The sequence below is a fragment of the Anas acuta genome, chromosome 12 (assembly GCF_963932015.1).
Source record: "Anas acuta chromosome 12, bAnaAcu1.1, whole genome shotgun sequence".
Classification (NCBI taxonomy): Eukaryota; Metazoa; Chordata; class Aves; order Anseriformes; family Anatidae; genus Anas; species Anas acuta.
In genome coordinates this window covers 9,009,200-9,023,135 of record NC_088990.1, presented here as the reverse complement: position 1 = coordinate 9,023,135, position 13,936 = coordinate 9,009,200, and the positions used below count along the sequence as shown (strand labels likewise).

Genomic DNA, 13,936 nt, shown 5'->3' with positions numbered 1-13,936 from the left:
GTTCTCACTGTGAAACTTGAGGGCTGCCTGCAATTCCACAGAAATAGAAACAAAATTGTCTGTCTGCATTCAGTTCCCTCTCTGATTCCTCCACCTACTTCAAGCCTTAAGAAAACTACAGAATTGGACCAGCCATGGCCTTGACATCTCCATGGCCCCATTAAATACCAGCTGTTCAAGGTAACCTGTTCCTACCAGGGAGAAGGAGCAGAGCACAGCACCTGCACCCGCTGCACCAGGGCCACCGGAGGGCTGAGCAACTCCTGCCAGCCCATCAGGCACCCTCCAGCCTGTATTATTTCTCACATGGGCTTTTGGGGGATAAGAAAGCAACTTCTACCCAACAAAGGAGTTAACTGAACAGTGTAATTCTTGACCAAAAGGCCCCAAACATGGCAATGAAATGTTGCTTCATGCAGATGCAGCATTTGGGGCAAGACATAAGGTCTCTTTGTTCTAAAAAAAAGGCAACTTCCCCAAATAAATCCACTTAGAATATGTATTTCCAGCTTCCCTTTTCTCTGAAACCACTTAGGATAAGGGCTGCTTATAACAGTCAAAATCAAGGGCAGGGATGTGCCACCCCAGAGCTTTTTGGTCTCTACATCTGCACTTGGACAAAGCAGCAAACTGCTCACCACCCACAGACACAGCTATTAGGACTTGAGGTTTCCTTTGTTATTTCTTTGTGGCACTTTGTTGGATTGGGGTTTGTTTTAAGATTGCGTAGCAAGGGCTGAAGGCTCCCTGGGGATACTTTCACCTGCTCAGAAATTTCACTCTTTGCCACTCCAGCTGGCCAAATGCAGGAATATTGAGACATCAGAAAACTGTTTTTCTCCTGAGCTTTTCACCCTGTCCTTGACTTTTTTATAAGAATCTGGATCAAAGAGTGAAAAGTTGCTCAATCTAGACCAGCAATGTCTTTATTTAAAGGCAGTGTTACAAACCACGCCTTAACCCCCCTGTAACAGGAAGACTTACCTGTGCTTGCAGAGGAGACTACAAACAGAAGGAAAATGAAGTTTTCTGCCAGGTGCTTGGAGGTAAGTAGACCCATGCTTCAGGATGAAAAATTCTCTGGGTTGATACCTGTGGAGACAGAATATCAAGAAAGTGTGGCTTTTTCTTTTTATTTATTTTTTTTTTCCAGCTCATGCAGAAACTGCTCGCCACCCAGAACCAAATTATGTGTGCCTTTATGACAGCCCGCTTCCAGCCCAGCCAGCTCTGTGACTAAGAACACCTTCAAGCCGCTTCGGGACCAGCCCAAACAGAGCAAGGAGCCAAGGGCAGCTCTTCACCTTTTGTTTGGCTTAGGATAAACCCACTCGGGAATCCAAATAGACACTCAGAAAGCAACCACCAGATGTAACCAAAAATGTCTTAGGAATGCAATATAAACACATCCAGAGTCAGGACTCTCTAGGGCTGAATAATCACATGTGCAAAAAAGTAATGAAACACAACAGAGAAGGTGTTTGCAGAGTGACAAATTTGCACAAAATAACCTTTCGGTGGCACCTTCCTCCCCCCAGACTACCCACACATTTTCAGTAACCGTGTTTTGTGCACCCCCAAGCATAAACCACACTCAAGCTTCCAGTCTGACGCGTGCAGTTTCTTGGATTTCAGACCTGTCTGTTTAATTTGCCAGCCCAGAATCCTGTTGCAAAACCAAAAACTGCTTTTGAAACCCATCTACCTAATATTGTTGTTGTTTCTACCATAGCCAAGCCCTGGCCAAACAAACAAGTAGTGTCATGAAAGTCAAAGTTAGAATTAATGGGATTCTTTCCAACAAGCTCAAGTGATCAATTCTGCAATTCTGCCTGAGTGCATGGCAATTTATTGACATGCATGGTCACACTGAGGCACAAAGACCCGCTGCTGTAAGTGTTCAACGCTCCGTACTCATAAAGAACTGTTTAAAATTCACACGCAGTCCAAGGATCTGCTAGGTTTTATCATGTAAGCCAGCATTTGAAGAATATTGAAGAAACTTATTTGTATCTGCCATGTCACATCACATTGATGAAATACGATAAATGTATACATTACACAGCTTAAGACGCCAAAAAAAGCAATTGAATGAAATTCCAGGGTGCCCCAGTTTCTTCAGGGTGAAAAAACACATGTTATTTTTCATGTCACTTGTTAATATAAAACAAACGAAAAATATAAGAAAAAGATAGGCAAGAAACCAGGGTTTAGACTGGAGCCAATTTCACAGTGTAGATATGCAGAACACATGTCTGTAGTCTTCCTAGAGGTGATACAGCTCGAGGTATGTTCAAACCACATGTAATCCAATGACTGTATTAAAAATAGCATTAGAACCAGATTTGTCAGGAAATATTCCTGGGGGAAAATGTTTCCTTGTTTTGGTGTAGTATACTTGACAGCCATGAGCTCTGGTCACAGCGCAGACGTGGTGCAGTTTATCAGGTGCTGAAATGCTGTTACAGAGCAGTAGAAAAGAGGAATGCACTTAGTAACGCTATAACTTCGAATGATATACATTATCGGGGAGCAATAACGTCGCCATGGAATTTGTGCCAGAACCAGGCTGCACGTGTCTGACATTTTAACAGCATTAACCATCAACGTTTGATAAGCCAGGGCTCTTTTAAAGGAACATTATTAATGGTGTGCCCAAAGTACAGCAGTCACCATGAAAATGTCAAGATTTATTAGCCATTACTACACAGTGTAATCTGCAAACCCAATCACTAGATTCTGCTTTAACGACAGAGAAAAGCTGAACAATTGGTAATACCACGGGCTGGTCATTGCAGGCAGCGTTTGCTACGGTGCAGGCACAGCTGTGTGTCAGAGCTGCACAAAGCCAGATTCCAACCGGTAAGGTATCGGTCGTAAAACACAATCAGATGATATTCACAGAAATAAATAAATAAATAAATAAACAAACAGGATGAATTTTTGACAGTGATGGCATGCATTTGCTCTCCCATCACTTTTGTAGGTGGTAAAGAAATGTCTTGGCTCTGGATCACTAAAACCTGCAAACTCTGAGGAGTGCCTCTGCCAGGTGAGAGCAATAATCTGCACAGTTTATGGTCTTGTTTTGACAGCAACCTGTAGCAAACTGGTAGGAAATAAGAAAAACTGTAGGTTTAAGAAATCTCGCAGCCTTTGCTTTCTCTAAAGCCATGAACTGCATGGTACTTACCACCAGGTTGTGCAAAATGGCTTCTGCTTTTTATATCCCTGCTTGCTCCTGGGGGACCGCTTCCCTGATTACATCCATCCTCATCAGCAGAGAGCAAAACAAGCAATCACACACTGGAAATTCATGTCATTTTTTGGAGGCATCAGTTGTGCGCGGGGCTCCAATATTTTTCTAGTGTCTGATCTGCCACAGTTCAAAGAAAACCCTGCTTATTTTGTGGCGGAAGCAGGGTGTTTGATTCAGCTTTCCGTGAGCCCGAGTTCATTGCAATGTTAGTATTAACTGGCACTCAGGTTGGAAAGGCTGAGAGCTGAGAGGGCCAAGGAGAAGTGCTTTTGCTGCTAGCGCTGACTCCTCTGATTCAGCTCTGACTAACCCAGTGCCGGTAAAGTTGGAGGACAGTCATCTCAGGAATTTTCCTTCAAAGGCTCTCAGCTAAGCATCTTCCCCAGATACTGGGCACAAACAGCGATATGCTTGATTTTACTATTAGCTATAAGAGGAGGAAGGGATAGGGAAGGGATAGCGACTCTTTCCATTAATGTGTCCTGCTGGAGAGGGTTCAGGAGCAGCTGCCTCCTGCCAGAGAGCCGTTGTGTTAGCTCAGTGCTCCGAGCCGCATGGGAACACAGCAATCGCACTACATCTTCCTTGAACAGGCGCCACGTCGCTGAGTTCAGCTCTGATGTAACCTGCTCTGTCAACAAATCTCCCCACGGATTTGGGCACTCTGAGAGCCCAAGGGCCAGGCAAGCATCCTCCTGAGTCTATCATCTCCAATGTTTCTAAAACACTGTCTGTAATGCCTCTCCTGGGTGAGAAAAGCTTTTTCATCTCACCATTAAAAGCTGCCTGGCAATGGCAAGTGGGACTCATATCCCTGGATCTGGTGAGGCAGACTTTCTGAAATGATTCCCAGCTGCTGGATCTTGCCAAAGAGTGAACAATAGTGGCAGACAATGCTAAAAGTGGATACAGGAAACCATTAGTCCCCAGCTGGCTGCTACTGCAGGTGTCAGCAGTGATACTGTACTAGAAAGCGCGCTGCGTAGATAGGAATCCCCATCCACTGCGCTCCATGAGGATTTAATGCTGGAGGCAGCACAGAGCAGACAGTCCTGGGGTAAAACAGTGAAGAAAAGCATTTAGGAAGGCGGGTTGTCCCAGGCTTCGTGGTGGAGTCCTGTGGACACCCCAAAGCCTGGGTGGCAGAACTGAGGCCTCCAGGGCAGCATGGGCAGGCTCTTGCCTGGGCTGAGCACCTTGCAGGACTTGGGGCCAACCAGCTGAGCCTATGACCAGAATAAAAAAAAAAAAAAAGAAAAAAAAAAAAAAAGAAGAAGCACCTGATATTGGGTATTTTAAGGTGCTTTATAAGACTGGCTTGATTCACTTCAGAGGATGTGCCTTCAGCACCTGTGGAAGAGGAGTAGAGGAGTCTCCTTTCTGGTACGTCAAGCAGGGTTTGACAGGAGCATTAAGCCACCCATTACAAACACAGCAAGGATGGGAGGCAAGCAGCAGCTCCCTGGAGGCTCCAAAAAGAGACATCAAACAGGAGCAAGAAAACTGCCTGCACCCTGACAGCTGCCACCACTGCCTGGCAAGAGCAACCACAGCCCAAGCGGGGAGCTGGAGCCATCCCCAGGGAAATCTCACAGGATTCCAATGGAAAAGGTGCCTTTTAGTCCCGAGCATGGCAAACGCTCTCCCTCCTGCTCCTGGCAGCCAGAGCTGGGCCCTCAGCCTGCTGTAACCAGAAAAAGGGCAACGTAAGCCGATGCTGAGGTTTGTAGTGTCTTGTTGGCTAGGTCTGAAGAGCTGCTGCGTGTTTCCTCATTCATATGCAAAGAAGCCAACTTCAATTTGGGAGCTGATTCCTGAGGAGGAGCTGTTTAATTAGCACCTCCACTACCTCCTTGCTGACACCGCACGGCATCGGCTGTCCTCTAGCCTCACTCAGGAAATTTTGCATTTTAACCCCAGCTGGGAAGACAGATTTGAGGAGCACGTTTGACATGTCAGATCTTGCTGCAGTGACATTCCTGTGCAAGGGGAGCCTTCACACACAAGCCGTGAGCACAGCTAAATCCTTCAGACACCCTATACAAATAAACAAACACATTTCGAGGGATAGCTAATGAAAATGCCGTCCCAGTCCCAGGGCAGCACAGCTGTGAAGCTGCTCCTGCTCTTCATCTTGATCTTGTGCCTGCCATCCAGCCATTAGCTGTTTGTTTTTGCTGGCAAGTAGAGGATGAAACGCAGGAAAAGACCTTACTTTTCAATAAAATCAATACTGAAGTCAAAAACAGAAGTCTGACTTTTTTCCCAATGAACCTCAGTTTCTTATCAATTTATCCAATGTCTTTCTCTGTGAGGAAGAAGGTTCTGCTCACATTTTCCATACATAAATGTCACTGCAAACTCCTTGCCTCCTGATGTTCTTAAGAACACCTGAACAAGGAGCTGGGGTTAGAGGGCATTTTTACAATGAATAAATTAAAGGCAAGTGAAGTGTCTGCAAATTCATTGTAACATTGGCAAACTATTTTGGGACAGAAATAAGAGAGTTAAACATATGCTTTTTTTTTTCTTTTTTCTTTTTTTCCCCTCAGAATGAATCCCCCCCTTCCCACACACATACACCCCTGGCTTACAGACCTTTAAAAGGAAAGGAAGTGATTTTTGGCTTACCTAAAACTGAATCATTTGCAATTCATGACATTCCACTTATCAGAAACTGACTGACTACCAGTTTCCCAGTTTCACATCCTTTCAAAGTGCTCAGCATTTCACTGAATCCTTGTCCACTACATGTGACTACCAGTTTCACATCCTTTCAAAGTGCTCGGCATTTCACTGAATCCTTGTCCACTACATGACGTTTTCAAAGCCCCAAGGCGGTGGGAGGCTGAATCCCAGTTTCTGAGGTTCAGGATTCTCTGACTTTATCTGGGAAAGTCCTTGATGGATAACCAAGCCAATGCTTTCAGAAGGGGCTATAGTATATCCACTGCAGAAATGCTCAGGGAATAAGCAGGATGGCTGTGTGTCCTGAATGCATTAGATGTACTGCACATGCCTGGATTGGCTACAGGGCATTCACAGTCCACACGGACTCCAGTGTGCGGGTGGAGATATTCCTGCTCTGGACATCCCAGGGAGGAATATGGCAGCTCTCCACAAATATAACACCCACATAGCACTTACCCTGCAGCTTCACACACTCAGACTTCTGGTGCATGCCAAGTTAGCAGCAGCCTTTGAAAACCTTGTCCTGAATGTCCCGAGGGTCCAACGAGGAACTGTACCCTCTGTGGAGCGTCCCTGGTTTTAAAGAGTTTTTTCCCTCCCAAGGTAAGGAAAGTGTGTGCAGTAGCTCAGAGGATCACAGCATTCTGAGACCTCCTCAGACTGCTGCTTTTAACTATTCAAATAACTACATCAGGATGTAAATATTTTTCTTTTTGCTTTTGTGGTACTTGACTGTTTGCATCCAGCTCACCACGACTCCACGCCTTCCTCTCCAGGACATTTGCCATTTGCTCTCATTCTGGGGTGGGAGGAGGAAGAGAGATTTTTCAGAAGTTTAGGCACATTCCTCTCCTTCCTCCACTAGGTTTGTCCTTTGCCATTTGTTTAGTCTCAGGCTGGGGTTAGAGCTCAGCAAAGTTTTATTGGGATCCAGGGTCTGGACCTGTCACGGATTATCAAATAAATCTCCGCGAAAGTAAAGGCTCACTCTGTAAGTAGTTGTTCCAATGTTGGGCTTAAGCTCACAGCCAAAAACATCTTGCTTTTCTTCCCCTGCATGGCCTCAGAAATCACAACAATTAGGTACTAATAGCTCAGAAGGACTTCGGATTGCTCCTTGGAGGTTCAGTGCCAGCCACTCAGACCCTTGTCCCGCTGCTCCCCGTGGGGGCTGTGCAGGCCTGCAATGTCCTGTCTGTTACCTCCCCTCTCCTGAGCAGCAATACTAACTTCTTCATGCTCTCCAGCAAGCCAAGACCTCTCTCCTCTGGCTGAACCCAACTACCACCTCTCCTTGCTGATGTGGGGATGGAGCCACGGCCTCCTCCTCTGCCCAAAAACCTTTGGGTGCCCTCTCCCCCTCACCCAGGTGGTATGAGGCGGAGGAGGTAAGCATCTCAGCCGGGGAGGTCAGTTCCCACTGAGACGCACGGATGCCAGAGCGACTAACCCACCAGGGAGCAATAGTCTGGCCAACAAAATGCTGACCTTGTCCTGTAGCAACTCGTTTGGCCATTTCTGAGAATTTCAAAGAAACGACGGGACATTAGTAACAAAGCCTTTACCTACCTGTCTGAATAACCTGTGGACAGCTGTCGGCAACTCAAAGGAAAAAAGAGGCACTCATGACACAAGGTTTAGCCTTGAAATGTAAGGGTCCAAATGTACTACACGGCGAGGAAAAGATCAGTAGGTTTTAGTAGAAAAGCTTGAAAAAAAAAACATATGCCATTCTGTAAAGAAAAGATCTGAAGTGTCTGATCATTATGGCAATGGATTTCATCCATTCATTTCATACCAAAATGAGTATGTCATCACTTCAGGCTAACTTTGTACTTATATTGTAGTCAGGGAGGTCATCAGTTTGTTTCTCAGTTTGCATACAAAGCTCTTCCTTTTTGTTCACTTCAAAAAGCAGTAATATAAACAAAACAAGAAAAACAACCAAAGAATATTAGCTACTAACACCAGCAGTATTTCAGTCCTCAGTGGGAGCAGAAAGTCAATACAATCATTGTCTGAAGGAGGAATGGAAGATTTTGCCCTGCACAGCATATACATTATCCTGAGTTTTATTCCTGCAGGTCTTTAATTAAATGTTCACATCAATTGGACAAACATCATTTCACCAGTCATTAGCTACAGACAGAAATATATTTTTAATTCCTTGTTGCAACCGTATATATTCAGGTCGATTAGAAGGCATTATTGTAAAATCACCACGTGCTTACCCATCGATGCAAGCAGATGCTGCTGAGTTCACCTAAAATGTCATAGAAGATGGATGCTTAGTTGTTTTAAAAGCAGGAATTAATGGAGGGAAAACAGGACTGATGGGAGAATTCCCTACCTCTGCTGAAGGTTCATCTGTTTCCCTGGATGCTGCTAAAGTTTCCATGCCAACTTTCATTTCCAGTCCCAATGATACTGAAGAACACATTTTCACCTTTAAAACTTACCATCTGACCCCAAATCATAGATATGTTCAAACACTTCTTTCCTTGGGAAGCGCAGCCCACAGGCTTCTCCTATCCTGTCCTGTGGGGCACTGTTTGAAAAATAAAACTCTACCATAGCAGGTAAGATGAAATTATATTTATTAGTTATAAAATATACAAGTGAACAACATTGGTTCGGTACAATCCCGTAAAAACAAGAGCAGGTTTTGGTGACAGCTGCTGGACTTGCCTGGTTGGTGTTACACGACCGGTGCTAATTGTGGGGCACCATAGCCTCTGCAGAGATGTGCTCTGAGTGGTTCTGAGAAAAAGCGTTAGCTGAACATTGATACTCCTTCAGCTTCAATGGAACATAATGCTGTAGAGAAGCGGCTTTCTGATTACCAGCATGGTTAAGGACTTTAATCCAGGAGGGCTTGGCTTGTCCTTTATAGCCAAGCATAGCAAAACTCCCTGTAAAACAGACACAAGAGCATGACCCTCTGGGTGGATCCATTCAGTTATCAGCAGCACAACATGGATATCACAGAAGCTTCTTAGCCTTTTATTTATTTTTTGTTTGTTTCTTTGGATTAAAAAAAAAAAAAAGAACAAAAACAGAATGCTTAAGAGGCAAAAAGGGATGAAAGAGGGAATGAGCCTTGCTGAAGCTGTACCCTCACTGCATCACAGCTCTACAGGTATTTCAATAAGCTGAGAGATATTCCCGGATGTGAGTTAGCAGGAATGTTGCTTTACTCTTTATTTTTAACCATTGGTACTTTTTCATATTTGACTACATGAAAATGGTTAGGCATTTTGAATCCTTCTTTTATTAGTTTACATCACTTTCTTCCTGTTATGCATAAACTGTTCCCCATGTCAGTTCTGCTCTTGTCCTCTGCTGTCACAAAGTACAAAGGCATTATGTGTTCTTTGATTTTAATAATAATGTCTTGTGTTTATATTATGCTTTTCATTGCAAAGACTCCCAAGGCTATTTGCAGATGGTTGGATCAAGACTATTCCTGTAAACACTTCTAATTTAAATAAGGTTTTGCAGAACCAGGCAACAAGACCCTAAATCCTGATCCTGCTGGGGTCAAGGGGATTGCTTTTGTGCATTATCCCTGGAAGCATCAATATGCATTTGGGAGAAATGTTCCAGCCTGCCCTGAACTACGGCCCCCCAGAGCGGACCATGGCAGCTGCTGTACACAGTCCTGCATGCAATCGCCTTTGGAGCTGTGAAGTCAAATAGTGCACATACCTGAATCAGCAGGAGAAAGCTCATGAATCAGAACATAATTACCCAGACTGGAAATCAGGGCAGACACGCGGGTGAACACCCTTGCCCTTCAGAAAAGCAAAACAGAGGTGACACGGGATCAGCCAGCAGCAGCTTAGTCCCGCTGCCAGCCACCAGCACAACAGCCCCTGACTTCCCACTGGAGAGGTAGGGCAAGGAGATGGCCACCAACCGGTGTGTCCTCAGGATGGGGCACTGTGGTGGCCCTACTTGCTCCTTTGTGTGCTCCAGGAGTGGTCAGGGCTGGAGGCTGAACCAAGCTCCCAGAATGACCTGGCAGGGCTGTGCCCAAGTGAGAGGCACAGGTGTTCCAGGGAAAAAAGTTTGACAAAGCAAACAAAAAAGATTACTTTTTAATAAAAAAATTCCTTTCAAAAGTAGTCAGGGCTTTGAAGAAAGAACGAAGCAATGAAGTTCCAGGACAAAGAAACAAAAAAGAAAACCTCAAATTTTTGCTTTTGAAAGGATGAAAGAAAAAACAGCTTCTCAGGAATCAAACAGGCACCAAAGTGAAATGCTGTCTCTGCTGTAAAGATTATGCTGTCCTCCTCCTGGAATAGTCACAGGAATGAGCTTTGAAACTTGATGTAAATTTCAGTAAAGCAATAGCAGGAAAAAAAAAAAAAAAAAGCTGGAAATACAAAAAATTCTACATCTGATCTCTGCTTAAGAGACCGCAAGTGAAATCTGAATCAAGCTAACTGGCTGTTTTCCTAATATCCTTATCACCCAAACCGTTTGTCCAGACTTAGACTTCAACAGCCCCCTGTTTTCCAGAAGGAAACCCAGCATGGTAAAGGCAATATGTGACTGGCAGCTTTGTGCACACTGAGTTTCCACAAGCAGTTCTCTTAATTCCATCAAAAACAGGGAATTCAGACCGAAAGCTGTTCTGCCAAAAAAAAGTGTGCTGCTCAAAGGCATTGCAGGGAGGACATGCCCACAAGTTTGCTGTTTTCTCACCATGAAGAGAACAGACTTTGGGACTGAATAGAGGCTGAGTATCACCCGGGATTAGGATTGGGCCAGTCTCCTCTGCAATGATTTTCCTGCTTTCTTTTTTGTTTCTTTGAAAGCGCAGTGACAATATTTCTAAATGAATGCTCTAAAGCTATAAAAATACGTTATTCAAAACTACTTGGATTCTCTGGACCAACAATACCAATGAATTTCTTACAGTAATTCAAGGTAAAGCTGCAGTAACAGCTTTCCAAGCCTGGTGATTTCACCTTTCTTTCATCCAAGAAAATAAAGAGCTCCTATTTCACTTCAGGCTACTTTCTTTTCATCAGCCTTTTAGTTTGTGATTATTTTCCCTTGCAAAGCAGTTGAATTTTAGAGATGGAATCTTTATTAAATAATTATTTGTTGTAGTTTTTAGAAGAAAAAAAAAAGGATTCAATTTAGGATTCAATTTGCAGCAAGAAAACTGGAGAGGTAGAGTCAAAATCCAGAATAACTCTCCCACTTCTCAACACCCCTGAGCTAAGAGGTTTTTTATGAGATTACACAGGCATATGTTGTAGTAGCAAATACATTGATAAACACTACGTGAGTATGTGTATATTTTTGGTAAGTAGACACACCAGTCAGTAATTCTCAGGCAAAAGAAGTAGGACAGAATACATATATTTACCTTCCTTGTGGAAGACAATAGGCTTTGCAGAACCTAACCTTGTAAAAATAGACATTTCAGAGCTCCCCACCATGTCTGCAATATCTCTAGAGCACACGAGAACAAGTGATCTGAAAGGAAGGACAGTAATTACTGCATGACAGCAAAACATTACAATTGCTAAGAATCTGCAAGACCTTCAAGCTCTAATTCAGAAAAGGACTTGAGAGCTTGCCTACCTTTAAGAACAAACTTAAATCTCCTTGATTTCAATCACGTGTAAGGTTTCATAAGCTAAACCCTCTGTATAAATATGTTCCTAAATTAAACCTGTTCCTTACACAGACTCAAAACAAGCCCAAATGACTGTGAGTGCACCCCTTTTAAGAAAGTGCCACTCAGCTACAGAAGAAATTCAGTTACTGTGTAGTCCTGAGACGCTGAAACCATCTATAAACTGAGTCTGATTTTCAGTCAAGCTTCAGCCTGACTGGTCCTCACAGATGTGCTTTCAGCCCTCAGTGAATTATACCTGTGATGAATTACAGGCACAACTGGTTACATTTAGCTGAATGCCCAGCCTTGCAAAAATACACATCCTACATCAAACCAAATGTACAGGCATCACATGCATATATGTCACTTCATGCACATTTTATATATGTACTTACTCATGTGCACAAATAAAGATGTAATAACTCCAGAGTGTTCAAATCTTTGGTCATGAACTGCTCAGAAATGTCTTGGACTGAAAGTCTGTTTTCTGGTTATTTGACCTGCTTCTGCCAGCAGCCAAGAATTTATCTATAAATCTCTGTTGTTCCATGTTTATGTGGCGACACATAAAACCACAAGGAATGTGGAACAGACACAAACAGAGATGATCCAGATCTTTGCCAGGACACATTCAAGGTAACAGCCCGCAGGCACGCAGGTCTATTCATTGGTTTGCCCAAGAAAAGTCTTGGAAAATCTGGCACACCTATGATTTTCATTTGTCAAAAAAGGCAAAAACAATCAGTAAAAGTAAACAGAAACCAACCCATTTCAGAAATGGAAAACTGAATCATCAGCTGCCAGGAAATTGTTGGCCATTGGGATACATACACAGGACTGCAAATGTCATTGCACGGACCTTATCTACTTCAAAGTGGAAAATAGATTGTTAATTTAGAAGGAATTGCCAGTTTTCCAGAAAGTCTGTTGCTTTCTGCTCTAATCTGTGCAATCCTGTGAGAAAGACAGTGCTTTTCTTATCATCTGGGTGATATTTGGGATTTGTACATAATTCAATCTTTGCCAAATGTTTTCAGAGCACAGGTTTGGTTCTGAAAGTAGATCATTTTCCTCTCTTTGTCTATCAGCCCCAGGTCACTATACGAACTGGGCTCTCAGCACTTTGCTTACCTCTCTTTTATAAATGTTTGAACATAATCAGTTATTGAATTGGCTGCATTTTCCCCAGTAACTGTGTCAAAGTGCCGCCTACTCACAACTGCTCCTGAACATGCATCTAGCACCACGAAGAATATCCCAGGGCTATTGATCGGGAACACTGCACCATTTATCTGCAACAAAAAAGGTAGGTTTTATGGAGGCAGGCAGTAAATGACTGGGGAGCTTCAGACTCTGAGCCTGCTTTTCCATAAGAAGGGAGTTATGAGCAAGGAAAATATCACGTGTTTACACCCTATAATTTTCAGTATGTAATTAGTGCAGATGAAGTGACATCACTGATATCTGGTCAGTAGCAGGAGGAGGAAAAAAACATTAGGTTTGAATAGCACTGGTAAGCCCAGTGGGGTACCAAAAACATGAGAAGTGAGATCATCGACATCTTTTGTGTATTAAGAAGATACATTTGGGAAGCAGAGAATCCTGGGAGTACAATGCTTAGTTCGGTCTTAATACAGACTCTTTTCATGTGGGTGAAATTACTGTCACTTGGCAAGGCAGATTTGACCAAGGAACACGGGAGAGATGCTGAGACAGCGGATGGGGGAATAGAAGCAACAGATGGACATTTTTTTCCCCCTGGAAATGTAAATATAAAAAGATTTCAAAAACAAAATATTCCTTCTCAGTAGAGCTGTCCCAGGGCCTCAGGGAAGTTGCAGCATCAGTTACTCTTACTCCCCTCCCTTCCTACAGTGAGGGCTCCTTCCTCAGGTTACAACTCTCAAAATGCACCACAATCTCTGCTTTTGGAAAGACAAAGGCTCTCAGAGATGCAATAGGTCAAGGGTAAGGGAAATAAAAATGTCTGGGCCATGGGTGGGCACGGGAGAGTGAGGAGGAGCAAAGGCAGACTAAATCTTTTGCTCATACTCCTAAGCCTCCACAGAAGTATGCGCAAAATAGACACGTTCTACGTCTGGATGCATGCAGGGCAGGGAGCAACCACAACTGCAAGCTGACCTGAACCAGAGCTTCTGGCCAAAGAAAGAGCCCAGCTGTGTGTCTTGCCCTGACTGCATGCTCCAGACCCACCAGGGCTCCTGTGGCTACATGAGAGCTGGAGCAGGCCACCACTGCATCCACATGCAGGAGGGGCTCCATCATCTGCAGGCAACGTCTCTGAGTGCTGTCCATACGCTGGTCTCTGCAATTCACTGCAGGTGAGG

General features: G+C 43.9%; 2 protein-coding genes across 10 annotated transcripts in view; both read right to left on the bottom strand.

Moving 5' to 3' along the window:
* Positions 1–13,936, bottom strand: part of CEMIP (cell migration inducing hyaluronidase 1) — a 112,219-nt gene that overhangs the window by 53,169 nt on the left and 45,114 nt on the right. For all 3 annotated transcript variants that reach the window (XM_068695287.1, XM_068695286.1, XM_068695288.1), the window contains one exon: positions 985–1,092. In XM_068695287.1, coding sequence (XP_068551388.1) covers positions 985–1,060 — 76 coding nt within the window. In that variant the 5' untranslated portion in view covers positions 1,061–1,092. The remainder of the gene's footprint in view (positions 1–984; positions 1,093–13,936) is intronic.
* Positions 8,531–13,936, bottom strand: part of LOC137862850 (inactive cell surface hyaluronidase CEMIP2-like) — a 53,412-nt gene continuing 48,006 nt past the window's right edge. For 4 of the 7 annotated variants that reach the window (XM_068695281.1, XM_068695284.1, XM_068695283.1 and 1 more), the window contains 3 exons: positions 12,720–12,880; positions 11,334–11,443; positions 8,531–8,862 (listed from right to left, as the gene is read on the bottom strand). In XM_068695281.1, the coding sequence (XP_068551382.1) occupies positions 8,663–8,862; positions 11,334–11,443; positions 12,720–12,880 (471 nt within the window). In that variant the 3' untranslated portion in view covers positions 8,531–8,662. Of the gene's footprint in view, positions 8,863–9,658; positions 11,444–12,719; positions 12,881–13,936 lie in introns of those variants that run through there. The other 3 variants (XR_011100555.1, XR_011100554.1, XM_068695285.1) reach the window with 3 other exon arrangements.